Source organism: Medicago truncatula, chromosome 1 (genome assembly GCF_003473485.1).
Source record: "Medicago truncatula cultivar Jemalong A17 chromosome 1, MtrunA17r5.0-ANR, whole genome shotgun sequence".
NCBI lineage: Eukaryota > Viridiplantae > Streptophyta > Magnoliopsida > Fabales > Fabaceae > Medicago > Medicago truncatula.
The window spans coordinates 741,688-760,986 of record NC_053042.1 but is presented as its reverse complement, the minus strand read 5'-3'; the positions used below and the strand labels follow the sequence as shown (position 1 = coordinate 760,986).

The following is a 19,299-nucleotide window of genomic DNA, read 5'->3' as shown; positions in this document are numbered from 1 at the left end:
TTGACCCCTAACTAAATAATAATAGCCATCTAACCTTATTAGAATGCCAAACTTGTTTAATGAATTTTCCCCCTGACATTTTGAATCCAACAGATTCAAAGAATAATAACATAGTCATCTTCATGTCTGGGAAAAGATTAGTATCAATGGTCATCTTCGATATCCTCTTATCAACTAGTTTAATATTGCTCTCTTTTGTAGCTTTTTGAATAGACTTTCGGAAGAAAACACAATTAGTCGCCGAGTAATTATAAGTGTTTTGTCATTTTGAATACTTCTTCCTTGATCTCCTTTCTAGGAGAAATTTTATGACCATCTAATAGTCGGGTCTTCTTATCTTTAAGCAGATAGTCAAAGATTTTATCAACTTATATGATGTCAAATGCATATTCAGATTTATCTTCTTATGAACTTCATCAATTTGAAAGGCCTTAATTTTTTGTGCTTTATTTCTTCTTCATTTTTTTAAGAAAATCGGTTACATTTTTTTAAATCAAATACCCCATATCTTATGAAATGTATAGTTACATGCTTCCATATTTCTGAAATGCATGTCAACCAAATCATGTGAAAGCATTCATTCACTTTCTTCGAAAAATCAAACTTATGAGTTGAACTAAATGACATAAACAATTATTTGTCATTGCTAAACTAATTTCTAGCTAAGATAAAATATCAATCCATAATTTTCTAGAAATTGCATAGTCAAAAAACATATGTTAGTTGTTTCATACAAACTACAATCAACCATACAAAAAAATTATGCTAAGTTGTTGTTGTTGTTCTTCTTATTATTATTATTAAACATAGGAGGCCATGAAAAAAAAGAAAAAAAAAACAGATTCAATGAATGTTATAATATAACTTTTGACCAAATTAATGTTATAATACAATTTTTTGACCAATTAATGTTATAATATATAATAAATCAGAATTAACTTTCAAAGTTGTATATTTTTATACATAAAAATATTTAGTAAAAAAATGTTGTTGAAACAATGTATGTGGACAAAGCTTTTTTTTTTTTTTTTAACGAAATGTGGACAAAGCTATTTGGTGAATTTATATTAATAATGTTGTACAAAGTTTTTGACACTAAGAATAATTAAATTAATGTTCAACATTTTTTTTAAGTATGTTCTCCATGTTTTTTTAAGAGCCTTGCTATTTGTTAGCAAGGCTTAGTACAAGAAAAGCAAGAATGTACACGTGTTTCCTTTATCACAAGTTCACAAATATTCAATTTGAATTTTACACAAAAAAAAGGAGGTAATGGGTGAAAAAATATGACTATAAAAAAAATTGTACGTTTCATCGCTTTGAATTTCGTAAAAAATAGTATTTTCCTTTTTCTAAAGATGTATGTTCACCATGTTGAATTCATTGTATTTTGTCTTTTCAAATAATATCATTTTATTATATTTCTTAGTAAAAAAGCATTATCATTTTACATTTTTCTAAAAAAATTTAATATATTTCTACGGCATAAACAAATACTACTACTGTAGTTATCCACAAATGTATCTCAAAATTTCAATATATTTGAATATAATATGTTCAAATATTTTTAGTTTTTAGTATATTGTTTTTTATAGTTATAATACCTGCAAGTAAATTGTTAATTGTTAATTGTTTAAAGTAAATGACTAATAAATAAAATAAAGTGTCTAAAAAAAGTAAAGAAGAATTTTAATACATATCTTATAATGTATATACTACAACACAAATTAAATTTAATATATTTTAGAATAATTCCATACTTGATAAAATATTACCATTATTACAAAAAAAAAGATCATCTCAAACAAATTTCCTTTCAAAGATTACAAATAAAAAATTGTTATTGTTTAAATTCTTATAAACCTTAGTCAAAAAAATAGTTTTATATGAAGAGAAAAAAATTATTATTTTAACAATTTCACAACATTATAAATGATAGCTTTGTCAACAAAAAAAAATTATAGCTAATAATATTGGTCATTTTGGTCATCATCGTCACTACCACCACCACAATCATCTAATTACCAATGTCTTCTACTATACCACAAATTCTACCAAATCCAGACCTAGGTTTCAAAGTGATTGTGACTAAAGAAGAGTTCAACTTGTTTCACAACATTGATCGACAACTATTCATTCGTTTGGTTTTGGAGCTCGGTCGTGAAATCTCTGAATCGATCAATGTAATGGCCTTCCTTATGTGCATTGAGATGATAAGTAAAGAATTCAATTTGGTAGCAAAGATTCTCAAGCATTGGTCAAACGTTATGCTAAACATGCTAGCTGATGAAGCTGTCTTCATCCTTGATTGCATTGTGAGTTCTCCATACCCTAATGATTGTGTAAGGGAAAAGAAATTACCATTGATTCAACACATATTGCACCACAATGCGACGTTCGAGTTTTTCCATGAAAAACGCCTCGAATTGATCACTGATGTCACAAAGTACATCAATGAAGTATGTATTAGAGCGTTTACAGATATTATTGAACATGTGATTTATAATGGTGTTACCGAGCAGCAAGAGTTATATCGTGCAAATCTTTACGGGACTGCTAGCCTTCCTACTCACATGCTACCACAAGCAGCATATTATACTCCTAATGATTGTCCAATTGTGCCACAAGAAATTGATGATAGGACCCTCTTCATAACATTTTCCAGAGGTTATCCGGTTTCAGAAAATGAACTTAGATATTTCTTCTCAAGGTCCTTATCCTACCCTTTTATTATATCAACTTTGTTTCATTTACCTACTTTTTTTTTATTGAAAAAACTTGTTTTTGAATTGATACCAAAAATATTTTTTTACTCTGAAATTTATGTTTAAGACTTTATTTTATATTGATTATTTATGGTTGAATGTATAGTTGTTTTTTTTACGCGATTAAAGTAAAGTAGTTAACTTGATATGGACAGTGCATTATAATATGCAGAGGGCGGAGTTTCAACTTTAGACATCCACTTATTCATTTATAAGAAGTGAATTTTTAGTCAATGGGCTACTTGATAAAAAAAAGTAAAATAGTTAAATGAATTTTGTTATATAGTAATAAATATTATAACTTATCGTAAAAATGTTTTCTTATTGTACTTAGAATAACATACACACATGTCTCAGTTGACAGAGACAATACATAATATATGTAGGGATTGGGGATCGAACCCTGAACACCCCACTTTATTCATCTTAAATCTTAAAAAAAAAAAAAAAAAAACGAATTTCTAGTCACCAAACTATTTGAAAAATATATATAGATGCACATAACACAAATATGATTTTTTTTTTGTTACAAAGGGCCAGCAGAAGCAGAAAAAAAAAACAGAAACAGAAACAAAAGAAAAACCAAAACAAGCAGCTATCTCCTAATAAAAACAGTGCCTATGGCATCAGCTCTAAGCAGAGGGAGGAGGTCAGCTGGAGGCGATTGGTGGACGACAAGATGAGCATCTGAATTAGCACCCAACTTAGCAAAGAAATCCGCGCATTGGCTCCCCTCTCTTAATGTGTGATGGAGAGAGAAGTTCCGAACAATTAGCAAATCCTTTATATTCTGAATGAGGACGGCGTAGGTGTGGTATCTCGGAGTGTCATTCATAATAAGATTAACTACAAGAAGGGAATCCAAGTAGCACATGACGTCATTCATATTCAAATCAATAATCATATTCAACCCTTGGTGAATCGCTGTTAGCTCGGCCTGCAAAATGTTCGTCAAATTCGGGATGAAACCGGAAAAACCTGAGATGAACAAGCCTGCACTATTACGGAGAATACCACTGTAACCAGTGCGGGAAGGAGTGCCTAAGCAGCTGCCATCAACATTAAGAATGTAGTCAAGGTGATTTCTGTTGTTCCATTTCACGAAACGGTCATAATGATTCACATTTTCCTCACTATCAAAGGCCGAATTGATATCTGCAGCTGCTGAAACGATATTGTTGCACAGCCGAATGAGAGACATGTTTTCATTATTAAGTCACATTAAGTTACGATGTCTCCAAACCCACCAAAGGCCAGCGAAAAAGATATTCGGAAGGGAGCCAGACATACCGATCTTGATCCAATCGTGAGCTGATGTAGCTGTGAAGAAATCATTACCTGTAAACCCAATTTCCTGCCATATGCTTCTAGAAAAATGACAGTCCCTGACACAGTGTAGGAAGGTTTCATCTTCTTCTCCGCATCGAGCGCAGGAGGGAGAGGGGGCTATGTTTCTGTGGTGGAGCAAGGAAAGAGTTGGTACAACATTTTGACAAGCGAGCCAGATGAGAAACTTGTACTTTTCCAGGACCTGCAAATTCCAAATTCAAGACCAAGAGGGGTGAGGAATGGGATCAGCTGCCATATATTAGTGAATATATTATTTAATTTAAACCTAATCACTATTTTTTTTCTTCAAGTAATCACGAATTTTTGAACAGCAAATAAAGCACCACTATATTATACATATATAAAAGAAAACAATTAAAGAGATAACTCAACCCATTACATAGTACAAAAACAATATGTAAAGCCAACTATTTTATTATTGAAGTTTCAACCTCTTCAATACTTCTTTAACTGCAACTTGTCATATTTTTTTTAGTGTTTGAGGTAATTTTGATAATTCTATTTTAATGTTACTATTAATTAGAGAGAAAAAAACACTTGAATTTTAATGAAAAACAAGTTATGTGATGTTGATATCGTGCCAATGTAGCTTCCTAATTTCTCTTTACCTATTTTTGCTATCCAAGCAGAGAATTTGGAGATATCATTGAAAGAGTGATGATGCAAGAAGTTAATCAACCAGATCAGCACCCATTGTATGCTCGTCTTGTGGTACGTCGTGAGGGTATGGATGTAATTAATTATCTTCTTGAGTATAACCCAAGATTGAAATTCATCATCAATGGGAAACATGTTTGGGTCAGAAAATATTTTAGCAAGCCACCACCACCACCGTATGAAGCTGGGACATCTTGGTATTTTCCATGATGCATGTTTTCTTAAACTTTGGTTTTGTTGCTTTAGATGAAGCTGGGACATCTTGGTGTTTTTCATGATGCAAGTTTTCTTAAACTTAAATTTTGTTTCTTAGAAGATTGATGAATTTTTCATGTCATCAAACTTGATTAATATTGTTTGCATGTTGTTGGATTCAATAATAATTGTGTTTGATTTATGATACACTTGATTATTATATATCTTCAAAGTTCCCTTTTTAGAAGGTGTCTAAGATATCATTTGATTAGGGGTTCTTAGATTATATATACTACAAAGATTTGGTTTATTATATATAGGTGGAGATTTTGGATTTATGTGTTGGAATGAATGCCTTACCACTTTCTCTTAGGGCTATCATCAATTCACATAACTCTAGCACGTGAGATCTAATCGGCATTTTTTGTCATTATTTCATGCATGTTTTCGCTATTTCATTCCTTCACAATCATTTTTTTTTTCTTTTTCTTATTTATTGGGACTCAAACAATTTATATTTGGGTAAAATAAACAAAAAAATGATTTGGGATTTCATAGAATAGACGGATTGTGAAGGAAACGAAATTGAATTATAATGGTAGAGACTTGAGTAGTTGACTATCAATTTAATCTTTAAACCGTAAAAGATTATAATAAGTAGTCTTTCAACTATATGAAATCCGACAATTTAATCCCTAAAATGTATAAAAATGCATAAAGTTACTCTATAACATTTTAATATGAATGACTAAATTGACGGATTGAACTACTTAGTATATTTACATAATTCAAAGATTAAATTGAAGAGAGATAGTTTAAAAATTGATAGTTTATTCTATGTCATGGGTTTGCTTTTGAGTGGAACATTACTAATTACAACAATAACGACAGTGAAACTTCTTGAAACTTTTTGTGAGCATGTACACGGGTGGTGGGAAATTATAAGTTTGTATCATCATCATATCTTACTTTTGAAAAATTGAAGCTTGAATTGGATGAATATATAAGGCACCCAATTTTGTTGGGAGATCAACGAAAATGATAGAGGTAGCATTTGGATGACAATGTGGTTGGTGATATTGGTCAATCACAATGTTATAAGTGTACAAAAAAACAAAATATCTTTGTGAGAGGGAAAGAAAAAAGCCACTTGTGACATTGTGGTTGTCCAATGCCGCCAATGTCACCAACCACAATGTCACTCAAGTGCTACCCAAATGATAGAGAGTAGAAAGGAGAGTAAACCCATGAACAGTCTGGATTACGTGCAATTTGCACCCATAACTAGATGTAGTAAGTGAGATCCAAACCATCCGATCAAGATCGAGCGGTATTAATTTTATGGTTAATTTTTATATTTAAAAAACTCATAATTGTGTTAAAGTGACTGCACCCAAATGATAGATCTTCAACAACAAGTCAACAATGTGTGAAGAAGGCCGGAGAAGATAGTCAATTGTTGGGATTAAAGCTTTGTTTGTAAGCTTAAAGGGGAAGGGAGGAGAGTGGTTTGAAAGAAAAAAAACAATGAGTAAGTGGAAGAAATAAATGACATTGAGAGAGGAAGGCGTTGGATGTTCATTTTTCTTCATAATACAAAATCTTCTTTATTAAGGAAAACTCAAAAAAAATTATTGGAAGAGGGTTTACATTAATTTTTCAAATATTAATCATAAGCATTAATTTATCATTCTTTAAAAAATCACTCTTTCGAAAAATGTGAAAGATTTTATCATTTTTCCCTATATTTGCAACCTGCCAAAGTCTTCCCATCTTCTCCAAACTCTCAAACAAAGGCTAAGTGAATTGCCGACAACCCTTAGATTGATAAGACTTAAGAAAATGATAACTTTTTGTTAGATGTTAGTCTAAACCGGATTTTCACTAGCAATATGTTATTTATTCTCATAAAGTTTTGATTCCTATTTTTTCAAATTCATTATTTTGATCGAAATCTTTCTATTTTATTTTTCATGAATTTGGCAAGATCCATAAAACAAAAAGATGTAAATCCGAAATACATTGGCTACATTATCAAATATTTGTAATAGAAACATGTGTTTATTTACAAATGTTGGGTAAAGCATCTTTTATTTATGGTTCAAGTGGTAAAACATCTTTATTTGCAACTCACTTGTTCAAATTAGTCACATTATTAATTGATAAGTAACCATTGCAAAAAGGCACGTTCTAGAGTGGGAGAGCTTAATAAGTTTCCCATTGTGTACGAGTATTATTCACCATCAGATTGTGATTGTGAGGTGCATGATGACTTATTTCTGTTTAACATTAAAAATAATTTCATTAACAATTTTTTTTGTTTTGCACTAAATTTTCTCAGCGTTCTTTGAAACCTTTAATTTTTTCAGGTTAGTGTCTTGAATAATGGACCAAAATCCCTATAAGCAAGGGTCGAATATTAGATGATGCTCAGACGACTCGTAAAAATTGAAAATACATATCAAAACATAAACCGACAAATCTTCATTCAACGACCAAGGTCCATGACCTTGTGATTTCAAAAAATCCAAAACCCGTAAAATGATCTACATGGGCTCAAGATCAGGCACTAGAAGATACATAATCAAAACAAAAAGTTGTTGAATGAGATAAATCAGACAATCATACAAGAGTCTAGCTAAAAATATTCAAACTGACTAGTACTAATTTCCAACAACACGGAAATGTTGATACCGTTCGTCAAAAACTCGCGAGTACTTGGCATTACTCTACACATCTTGTTGGTGTGTAGTGCTAGTGCATCAGGAACCAACATTCAACTTGAACTCTGACGGAATTTCCAATGTCTTAATATGATACAGCAGAACCAGATACATTCACATCACATTTACAAGCTCTTCCAAAATGGTTAAAATCAAGATGAATAAAACCAACAGACAACAGTAAAATTGCTTCTGTTGAGAATTATTTGTCAAAAAGTTGTTGATGGCAGACTTCAAATTCATCTGAAAAATTACAAGATCACCTTAATTAATACAAGCCATCTAAATGCATAGTTTATGTTAATAATAATTTGTATTTATATAATAAAAATATCGGCATAGTAACATACAATATGATTTCAAAAAGATTAATCTTCATGGCATCAAATGGAAAAGGATTAAGAGTGAAGTACTTATTTAGCTCCCACGAGTTTAGTGGCTTCAGCGATAGCAACATCGGCAGCATAGAGTGCCATCTTCTTTATCTACGGACAAAGAATATATGGAGTGTAAGAAATATCTCTAGATAAAGTGATAAGTAATGCATCTTCACTCTAATTTTGTAGTGTACATAAAAATTAACAAGAGTAACTACTGAATATTAGATGGTATAGCAAAATTTAAAACATGGAAATTATGAGATATACAAGAAACCTAACAAGTCATGCACAGAATAGCATGCTAAAAAAAATCTTTGATCTTATACTGTATCAAATTTGCGACATCACCAGCAAATATAAATAACCATATTTATTCCAAAACAAAAAATTGTGCTAAATATTTTAAAATGTCAGGTCATCATAATATGCTCCAGAATGATGAAAACATGTACCTCTAATTTATCTTCCTTAGATCTATGGTATTTTGGAAGTAACCGGAATTCCTCTGTCAATCGAACACACTCATTAACATTCTCGGGCGAAACAAAGTCCATAGCCACTTTGATGCAAGGCTGAAATAACATAACCATGTGTTAGGAACCCGAGAATTTGATTGAAAACTACGAACAATTTTATTGAAAGATTGAGCAATAATAAAAGAGAATAGGAGAAAAATCTCTCCTCCAGGGGTTTCCCCTTCACAAGAATAGAGTCACTTCTACTCACAAAAGATAAAGTATTCAATGATACCCCCATTCTAATTTCACTACACCCTATTTATACAAAATAATCCTACCTAAACAAATAAGTAACTGAACTAATTCTCTTATCCTAACACTGCCAAACTATATAACAAAAATATATAAAAATAATAAAAATAAATTAAAAGAAAAATGATCTCATCAGGGTGGAAATGGGACTGTGCTTAGCCAGTTAAGATATATGATTCCGAGATTCTTTTAGGCTGTCTTGAAAACCTATTTTAATGACGTTTATGTATACGAAATAAGTTTTACCTCTTCTATTAGGTGCTGTGGTTCAAAGATTCATTGTTGAATTTTAGAGATCAAATTCTAAATTTTTGTTGATTGCGCTAAAATGTTTTATATAAGTAAAAGATTTGTAAAGTAGTTTCACTCTGATTTTATTTTTAATATAAAACTGGTGTCCTTATTTACCTTTCTATTTCTCACTTGATGAGGGCATCCTGCAGGTATGAAAACAGCTTCCCCGAGATGTTGCTCGAACGTCCAGGGTTCAACACCTGGTAGGAAAAATAGTTCATAGCTACAAAATCCACAAAACTAATCACAAATTAAAGCATAATTTCATACCATATTCTAGCTTTAGCTGCTTTTTATGTTTCTCATTCAAATAAAAGTGCTGGTCATGAATGGGATGAATCACCTGAAGCCAAAGAAGATCAAAACATATTTATTTAGAAAACAAAGTTGTACAAAAAAACAATAATCCAATGAAGGTAAGGCAACTGCACTTACAAAATTCACTGGAAGACTAGTTATGTGGCGAAACTCTCTATGGTGTTTATTTAGGTACTCTGTTAGTTTTGGTACATCTTGCCTACGGAATATGTCCCACACAGCACTCCCATATTGAGTCTCCAAATGAACATCATTCCCACATAAATTATTACTCGGCATCTCATTTTCAACAGACTCTATTTTGTCAGTCTCAATATCCGAAGAGGAAATGTCTGAAGAATCTAATCCATTGACAAATGTTGTTTCTTTTGTTCCACCACAAGGTTGATTATCAATCACGGATGTATTTCCTTTACAAGATCCATCGCGTGGTCGTGAGCACCGTTGTTCCACATTATCATAAAGCATCGACTCGCAGTCATTTCTAGGAACCAAGAAATTGGAATCAAGACTATTGAGATCAAATTGCTGAAACCTTGGTGAATCGATGACTTCCTGATTGCTCACATTTAAATCTAATTTACTTTTGGTAGATTCAGAGAACTCTTGAACACAAGCTTCTCTATCAAGTTTGTCTTCTTTTTCTTGACTTTCAAGCAAGGTTGAGTCTCTACCATTAATGTCTTCTTTTTCAGATATTTTAAGATCCACGGTAACACCTACGCGACGCTTTTTACGTTTTCTTCCACGCGAACCAGCTGCCTTACTGTCCAGACCATAGAGCTCTCGCATATCTTCAACTTCATATTTCTTCTTTAACTTTTTTATGATTTTGGATTGCCACGCTGGTGTCTTTACGTCAGCTGTGTGCGTCAGAATATTGACCTGATCAATGCATAACATAAATTAGCACCTGCTGCATAACATGAGAAAGGAGAAAACCTGCGTGTGACATGCGACACAAATAGTATTCTGATCAATCAATGTATTTTCCAGTTTTACACGCAACTGTACACTACCTATATAAATGGAACTATTTATTACTTGTCTAATACTCCAGCTCAAGTTAAAACATTTAAGTTAGTTACATGTAATATAAAACTACACTGGGGATCCTTTAGTGATTTTATACGCTGATCATTTAAGCTGATAAAACTAGTTTTAACTTTCAATCCCACTAAATCTCATGATGCTTAGTCCTTTCATGGAATACGACTTATATTTGTTAAGCAGTGTTGTTTGGTTATTATTTTTTATTCCGATGTAAACTACCAGCACTTGGGTCACACCATTGAAAAATCACAAATTTGGCCACATATTTTGTCAAAGTGAAGGTTCTTTTAAGCAACATTGTTACCGGTTTTGTTAACTTGAACAATATACATATTTCACAATGTGTAAATTAAGTGGAAATAGAACAATCATACATATTTCACCAACAAAAAATAGCAATATTCTGAAATGTGTGAATTAAGAACTTATGCAATGTGTAAATTAAGAACTTACCGCATCTGAAATGTCACAATGTAATTTTGTCACAGAATCACCTCTACTCAACTCTTCTAAAGCTCCATAAGCAATGTATGTTTTAGGGCCCAAATCTGGCTTCAAAACAGTAGGCAGCTTTGTGGCAAGGTTTAAAATACCAGATTTCGGATGTGTGTAATCACTAAAAGGAAGCATCGCTGTAAACTCAGCACCATGCCTTGGCAAACAATCTTCGAAAAAATTTGTTGGAGGCCAATCCTTTAGCTTCAACATTTCCGGCCATCCATTTCTGTACCTACGCCCTGTCAAGTAGCCTTTGAAGAACTGAAAGGCGTTAACTTGTACCTGCATCACCATATAGAACACATAATAAACTATTGTTCAAACTACAATAAGAATCTCCAATCAAAAGCTGAAAAATAGGTGAGTAGATTGTTGTTTGATGACCAAATTTTTAGGAGTACTCTCAGGATAGTTTTTTGTGACGATATATATGGCTTGAAATAATTAAAAAAAATTGCATAACTAATTTCATGTGGAGGCTTATTCAATCTAGAAATCAAAACACGAACCTCGCACCAATCTAAGCAGTCAATGGCTTTAAAAGTGTCTGCCTCATCTTTTAATATGTTCTTTGCCAATCTAAAAGCTCTCCACATCACCATTGGGTCCCAGCTAAGGCCACTACCCTTTTTGTACACGTTCCTAACAATAACAGGTTCACCTCTTATCCAGTGTCTTTGGAAATGGTCAAATTCCGTGTCTCCGATTTCAATGGCATCAGGGCAGTACAATAAGTTGTCATGACCGGTTTCTCTAGAAGCTGCCTTCCTTGCAGAATTATGTGCTGCATCTTCCTCAAAACTACGACACTCTGAACATTCTAAAGAAAGATCAACAATAGGTGGCTGATATTTGATGGTAAGTTCCTCCGCATCCCTAGTCAATTTTTCGATCCAATTAGCTTTGAATAGGCGCCTCAGCGAAAGGGTAGCAGTACCACAACCTCCTCTAGCTTTTGGAGGACAAGGAATGCTGCCATTTGTCTCTGCTCTCCAAGCAATAGTTTCTGGTGGTGTATTGACCATTTCCTCATTACCACCACTAGCAGGAATATCTTTGGAATGAACTCCATTTCTAAGTTCTGTGCAACAAGTGAGACAGAGGTCGTACCGACAATACGGATTGACACAACTTCTGTGGAAATTGACAATGGACGTATTGCAGTTGTCACTGTGAAACAAGAAAATCGAAAGATCCGAATGAAAATTTAAATCACATTATGGAAAATAAGACGAGTAAAATTTTACAAAGTTAGATATATGAGATAATTGGAGTTCAAGCTGAAATTAATTCAGATGAGTGAGTACCTATCTGTGGTAATTATAAAAAAAAATAAAAATAACACAAATACCAGTGCCAAAATAAAGAAAATGGTTAATCAAAGTTCTGCTGCTAAACAACTGTCTTGCTAAAAAATTGACTTGTAGTAGGCTTTGACATATGTTATAGGACAAAGAAAAGAATAAAAAACAGGGTTCGGTAAACAGTATTTATACATGTCAGAAAAAATATAAATAGATAGTATCATGTAACAGTAGTAGTTAAAGTATATTCTTCCTTATAAAACGAAGGTAACTGAAAATCTTTATATCATGTAAAAAGAGTTGTTTGTATAATATAGCTTTACTATGTAGTTTAAACCTGTGGATTTGATCATATGCCTTGCATTTCTCTTCTCTCTCAACATGATATGTAAAGCCTAACTATAGACAGCCAGTTCATTGGAGAGAAACTTTATCAGGTGACATCACCAAAAGCCTTTGAGAGATCTTCAGACAAGTTATAAATGTAATTACTTCGCGTATTTTTTTTTTCAAAAAAAAAAAAGATATTGTATCATGTATTTGTGGTAAAAAATATATCATTGTATTTATTGTTTCATATCTATATAAAATAGCTTTGCTCTATAGTCTAAACAAGGATTTTATTACACATCTTTCTAAATTTCTCTTCTCTCTCAACAAAAATGAATAGGAAAGGAAGAATGTGTCACAACATCAATACAGGCATTAGAAGAAAACATATATGTAGATAACCAATTACTTTGAAAGGCAACTAATGTAATTGTTGAATTGTTTAGGAAAACACAGCTCCATGATTCGTTCTAATTATACTTCTTACTCAAGCAAATATAAATATTTTCCTGTTCAGATCATAATCATAATGCAGTGAATTAAAAATAATGCTTGAACAAAAACATGAGGGAAAAAGGTTCATAACATACAAAATTTTACTATAAACCAAGAGGGTCTGCGAGATAATACCAATAAACTCGATCATCATCGTCAACTGCTGCCTGCAGAATATCCTTCTCTTCCACCATCAGGGAACCTGAGGAAACAACACAACATTGTACATTTGAAATCATTGGTCCAACAACTTGATAACATTAACCGAATCAAATTAGAGTACCGTGAATGCTTGCTTCTACTTCCAACTCTGATTTCTGCTCCCGTTGGATATGTTGGAGTAAAGGCAGAGTTTTCTTAAGCAAGTAAAACAATTTCTGTAATTTGACATCTGCATCTGCTTCGCCATTCCCATTCTGTGGATAAATAATTCATTTCACGTGAAATGCAAAGGCATAAAAAGTAATGGAATGCATAATAGAATGCAAGAGAATGAAAGCACACACCATCGTCGATATAGTTTTCTTCAAGCACAGTCGGCAATTGCAATAATCAAGACAAAAGGGACAAGCAGTCTCTATCTCCTCTCTAGTTTTATCTTGGTACCTATATTATTCAAATTTAAACATCATAAGAAAACCAGAGCCTGTCTGCAATCAGTAACCTAATTTAGTTATCAAAAATATTAGCTGGTGTTTGTAAAGCTATACTCTTTCCAAGTTAATAAAACTATTTGTCTCCCATGAACCATTCTAGTTGGATATGCCAAAAATAATAATTAACCTAACAAGTGAAATTCATCGGAAAGTAGAACGATGGACAAAAATCAGTTTAGTTAACATTACCATTTTGCTATGCACTCATAACAATATTTTTTTCTTTTGCACTTGGTACAAACAACAATTCCAGTCCTACTTTTCTTCCAGCACTGATGGCACCTTAAATTCCTAGGCTCCTTTTTGGTCTCTGGTTCACCCTAAACAGAGAGCAAATGAGTTCAAACTGAGAATTTTGAGTAAAGAAAGAATCAAATTTTGAAATCAAAAGAGACACATTTCAATGCTAAGGTAATAATAAAAACTATAATGAATGGACGAGAATGTAACTTCAAGCGCAACTCACCATCAAATCTGAAGATTCCAATTCATGATCTATAGCTTCTTCCACCTCATTTTCACAAAAAGTTTCTTCCACTTCAACATCCTGAGAATTCTTGTGGTCGGTTAGCAATGTTCTTAATCTTTCACTGCACCTCTTATGGACATCGCCAGATTTGCTCATCAACCCTTTTGTTATCTTTTCAATTCCAGAATCCTTTGAGCACTCAAGGACAAAATCTGACTTTTCCTCCTTATTTACTGGATCTTTTAGCGGTGAAATGGATTCCTCTTGTATATGCTTATGTGGCACAATCGTACTCAAAGCTCCATCAACACGAGTACTCTTCTGACTTTCAATCTGTAAAGCCAATTGAGATGCAACCTCCTTTTGCTTTTTCCCTGAACCCTTTGGCCTACCACGCCTTTCAATCTTCGTATCCAATCGAACAACAATCTCTTTTGGCTTTTTGCCAGCACCCTTTGGCCTACCACGCCTTTCAATCTTCGCATCCAATTGAACAGCAGTCTCCTTTGGCTTCATGCCAGAACCCTTTGGCCTACCACGCCTTTCAATCTTCTCATCCAATCGAGCAGCAATCTCCTTTGGCTTTAAGCAAAAACCTTTTGGCCAACCACGCCTTTTTTTCTCCTTATGTAACTTGTTTCCATCTTCACCGGCAATATTTTTCTTCTTATTTTTAGACCCCTTTGGTCGACCTAGCTTTGGTTTAACATTTTGAACCTCATCCTGAACAAGGGTTTGGACATGCAATTCCTGATCTTCTAGTATTTTCTTCTTGTTCTTTGTGCCCTTAGGTCGACCACGCTTAATAACAATCTCCTTTTGACACTTATAACCTTTTGGTCGACCACGCTTCTTAGACCTTGCAATCTCACCGGCACCAGCAACTTCATGATTAACCTCTACCACAATCTCCTTTCCACATTTTGAACCTTTTGGTCGACCACGCTTCTTTGGCCTCACAATCTCACCAGCAACATCATTACTAACCTCCACGACAATCTCCTTCCCACATTTTGACCCTTCCAGCCGACCAAGCTTCTTAGGCCTTGCAATCTCGCCAGCACCAGCAACTTCAATGATAACCTCGGCACCAACAACTTCATTATTAACCTCTAGGACAATCTCCTTTCCACATTTTGAACCTTTTGGTCGACCACGCTTCTTTCGCCTCACAATCTCACCACCAACATCATTACTAACCTCTACGACAATCTCCTTCCCGCATTTTGATGCTTCCATCCGACCAAGCTTCTTAGGCCTTGCAATCTCACCGGCACCAGCAACTTCACTGCTAACCTCCTCAACATTCTTCTCTTCGTTTACTGAACCCTTTGATTTTCTACCACGCTCCATTGGTCCTGTAATCTCACCAACCCCATCAATTTCATAACCAACTGCCAAAATAATATGCCTTCCACGCTTCCAATCTTCCGGTTGACCACGCTTCTTTGTCCTTGCAATGTCGCCCATGTCCACGCCTTCCTGATCAGCCTTACCAGAAAACACTGATTTCTCAGTCTCTAGAATTTCAACAGTTGTTCCAACATTAGCACTTCCACAAACAGTTTCTCCATTAGTGACTAAGTCAACCTCTTTCTTCTTAATCTTATTCTTAGAACCCTTAGGCCTACCTCTCTTAGCCAATGGCTTCAAGGCTTCACCCCTTGCCTCCTCATTGATGGAAACTCCTCCACTTAATAACATTTCCATTCCCTCTTCCACACCAAATGCTCCCATCTTGTTACTTGACTCGGGAACTGTTAATATACTACCAACATTTTTTTCACCTTCAAACTTACCACACTGACTTAGATTTCCCACACCTCTAAAATCATAAGCACTTTCACCACCCAACCCTTGAAAGCTAGTTCCACCACCAGTCAAATTCACATCTTCATCACAAACCCTACCTTGAGAAAGAAGAGCTTGAAAACTCCTATCATACAAATTCCCAAAACAACCCCCTTCACCAATCAACCCATTAATTCCATCAGAACCAAAACCAGGTGAATCATTTCCACAAACACCATCAACACCATTTCCATGATCATCTTTACCAACACCAGAAACACCACCACCATTTCCAAATACACCTACACCACCCCATTGCTGACCTAAACCAACAGCCCTATTCCTATCCTCAACAAACCCACCAACAAATTCAACTCCATCACCCAAAAACTGACCTAAATTCCCACTGGCTTGCTCAAACCTCCCACCTTGTTGACCATCCCCTTGTTGCCAAAGATTAAACCTTTCACGGCCAATACCAGCATTAACACCACCATTCACTTCAACATCACCAAAAACCCCTCCAAATCCCTCAACAACACCATGATCATCACCACCAAACAACCCTTTACCTCCATTATCATGATCATCAACAACAACCCCATTTCTTATTCCACCATTCTTTTCAACAAAACTACTCGAATTCCTGCTTTTGTAATACTCATGATGCCTTTCACAATGGGTTTTTCCAGGTAAAGCTTGCTCTTTGCACCTCCATCCACCTGACCCGTTTCTACTGCACCTCCTAGACTCGTCATCACCAGTTTCATCCATTGAAAAAACTAAATTTGAGAAGTGGGTTTTGAGTGAAAAATGTAAAAGTATGAATTTTTTAACTATGAATGAATTATGGATAGTGAAATTTGGACAGTAGAATCATCATCATCATGCATTGAAAATGAAGAAGTTATGAAGACAGAGAAGGGGTAAGTAATAAAACACAGTGTTCAATGTAGAGAGAGAGAGAGAGAGAGAGAGAGAGAGAGAGAGAGAGTGTACTGAGTAGTAGGACTAGGACAGTGGGAAGTGAGAGAGAGGAGAGAGAAAGCGTTGTCTTTTGGGAATCTAGCGACGACAAAGTTTGGAAAAGTCGATGGTACTGTGAAAAGGACAGATGGTATCAGTTATGATTATTGTGGCAAAGTTTATGCATTTGATTGATAAATCTTATCGATATTTTCATCTCTAAATTAAACATGTATTAATTGCAATAATTCTATGCTCAAATTAGCATTTTCCTTTAACAATATATTTTCCTCTCCAAATATTAATTACTTGATATAATAGTTTTTTTTTTTTTGAATTGACCGTTTGAAAATGATAAGTAATTAATTTTTTCAAGGATATTTTTACGCTATTAAATTTGTTTATATATAAAAAATTACATTTAACGGAAAAATCAAGGAATAACAATGTGTATCGCTAACCTGTTGTAAAACTATGTTTATTGATATACAAAACATAACATTGTATGCTTGATCCTTTTACCTCTTTGTAAAACATACATAGCTTTTGAAGCTACGAAATCAAAAGTGTTGACCATAAATGGTATAAAACATGTTTATTGTTATAAGTCATAACACATTTTATCATGTTTGGACACTTTCCTTGAAACAACTTTGAAAACATGCTGCAAAGTAAAAGTTCATATTTTTAATCCCAAATGTGAGAAAACCTCGCTCAAGTCCACACATGTATATTTTTCTCTTACACATTTGTCCGTCAAAACATCTATTGGTTTAAGTGTCGACATTTCCTATTATGGATCAATCAAGAAGTTCATAGGTGGTTTTTTCTTCGCATATACTTTTTTCCATCTAAATATATCAAAAAGAAAATGTTTAACAGAGGCAGGCATGTATCTAAAATCTACAAGCTCATTACAATGAACTATTTGCCTCATTTAAGGTCGCCCATAACAGGCTTAGGGGTTTATCGGGTCTAGTAAAAAAACCTATAAATTGTGAGCTCTAAAAAACTACCTAACTCGGCCCTATACGAGTTGCGGGCTAAATGGATCTAAAATTTCTTATAAGCATTGCTTTTTATTTATACTAAAAATATAATTAAAAAAAAAAAACAACAGAGAAATTTAAGAAACGTAAATGTTTTGGAGGGCACAACCTCATTCAAATTTACGAGCTTTTAACTTAAGCCACAATCATTCCAAATTTTATAATTCATAAAAAGTTAGAACTATTTTCTTTCTTTTAGTGTGTGTCTGTGAATTGATCTGTCTTGTATGAGCTTTTAACTTATTCCAGTTATTTTAGATCGGACTAAAAAATCTTGAAAAAATCTGCCTGAAATTTTAAGACTCAATCCCTACATTTTATTCAGGTTAGTGGACTGGCAATACATGCTAGTCCATTTTGACAGCTCTAGTGGTTCATAAAGATACTTAGAGACACCTTACAAGTTACCACGAACTGTACAAAATTCATCAATGAAAAATACGGAATCATGTGGCGATGTTTGAGGATAGCACAATACTCTACTTGTGACATATGTTGGACTAACTCATCGATGAGGATAGCTATAACTAAATCATGAATATGTGATGCTTACGAACATCCGAAAACTACTTTTTTTTTTCTTATATATGTTTTATTGAAGATTGAAAATTACACATAGATGAGAATAAAATCCATCCACAAAGGTGACAAATAAAAAGAAACAGTGTGTTTGTCAACAAAAAATGAAAGTTCTTTTTTCAAAAAGAAATAGAAAATGAAAGTTACAGTTAAAAAAATTAAAAATATTTTAAATATAAACTCAAGATATTTATCACTTCCCTTGATTCTTATTATAAGCACCCCAACCTTTTTTAAGATATGCTAAAATAAATTGTTGGTATTTTGTATGTTGATCTTCCAATAATATTCTTTGTGTGTTAATGTGTAACTTTAACATTTCAAATTTTAAGATGAATTTCTTTCAAATAAATAAATCTAGTAAATTGCATAGGGATTACTTATATTTCGGGACAATTTTTTTCTTTTTCAAATAAGACTTATAATCAGAGACGAATGGATTCAATCGTCTATTAATCTTTTACAAATTTAATTATCTATTGCAATCACTAACTGAAGTAAATATATAATCTTCAACCTTATAAACAAGCAAAACAAAAATTTTAACGAGTGCCTTGAGAAAATTCTTTAAGAATCTTAAATAGTAAATTTTTATGGATTTTTACGTATTCATTGCAACAAAAATTGAAGCATATGATTTTTCAAGTCAAATACTTC

At 33.4% G+C, this 19,299-nt stretch overlaps 2 protein-coding genes across 3 annotated transcripts; one reads left to right on the top strand and one right to left on the bottom strand.

Annotated features, from left to right (window-relative positions):
• Positions 1 to 2,027: 2,027 nt before the first annotated feature.
• On the top strand, positions 2,028 to 5,080 carry LOC11425662 (uncharacterized). The gene is made up of 2 exons (XM_024776297.2): positions 2,028 to 2,710; positions 4,745 to 5,080. Exons 1-2 carry the CDS (start codon positions 2,028 to 2,030, stop codon positions 4,980 to 4,982), a joined length of 921 nt encoding a protein of 306 aa, XP_024632065.1. The 3' UTR covers positions 4,983 to 5,080.
• A 2,331-nt stretch (positions 5,081 to 7,411) lies between these two features.
• LOC11429788 (uncharacterized) lies at positions 7,412 to 17,117 on the bottom strand. 2 transcript variants are annotated; one of them, XM_003588468.4, is made up of 13 exons: positions 14,255 to 17,116; positions 13,978 to 14,108; positions 13,639 to 13,738; positions 13,416 to 13,548; positions 13,268 to 13,334; positions 11,513 to 12,173; positions 10,959 to 11,285; positions 9,570 to 10,337; positions 9,405 to 9,477; positions 9,249 to 9,334; positions 8,523 to 8,642; positions 8,104 to 8,175; positions 7,412 to 7,933 (listed from the first exon to the last, which is right to left on the bottom strand). In XM_003588468.4, exons 1-12 carry the CDS (start codon positions 16,820 to 16,822, stop codon positions 8,104 to 8,106), a joined length of 5,106 nt encoding a protein of 1,701 aa, XP_003588516.2. In that variant the 5' UTR covers positions 16,823 to 17,116; the 3' UTR covers positions 7,412 to 7,933. The 2 variants fall into 2 exon arrangements, 1 of the variants encoding a protein (XP_003588516.2); XR_003008724.2 differs by having other exon boundaries at positions 7,416 to 7,933; positions 8,041 to 8,175; positions 14,255 to 17,117.
• Positions 17,118 to 19,299: the final 2,182 nt, after the last annotated feature.

Bases quoted from the DNA above. Each gene is read 5' to 3' on its own strand.
- LOC11425662 (XM_024776297.2), top strand. From the start codon at position 2,028: ATGTCTTCTACTATACCACAAATTCTACCAAATCCAGACCTAGGTTTC. The intron at 2,711-4,744 runs GTCCTTATCCTA...CTATCCAAGCAG, and splicing joins CTTAGATATTTCTTCTCAAG to AGAATTTGGAGATATCATTG.
- LOC11429788 (XM_003588468.4), bottom strand. From the start codon at position 16,822: ATGGATGAAACTGGTGATGACGAGTCTAGGAGGTGCAGTAGAAACGGG. The intron at 8,643-9,248 runs GTAAATAAGGAC...ATGTTATTTCAG, and splicing joins ATCAAGTGAGAAATAGAAAG to CCTTGCATCAAAGTGGCTAT. The intron at 8,176-8,522 runs GTACATGTTTTC...CTTTGTCCGTAG, and splicing joins CTAAGGAAGATAAATTAGAG to ATAAAGAAGATGGCACTCTA.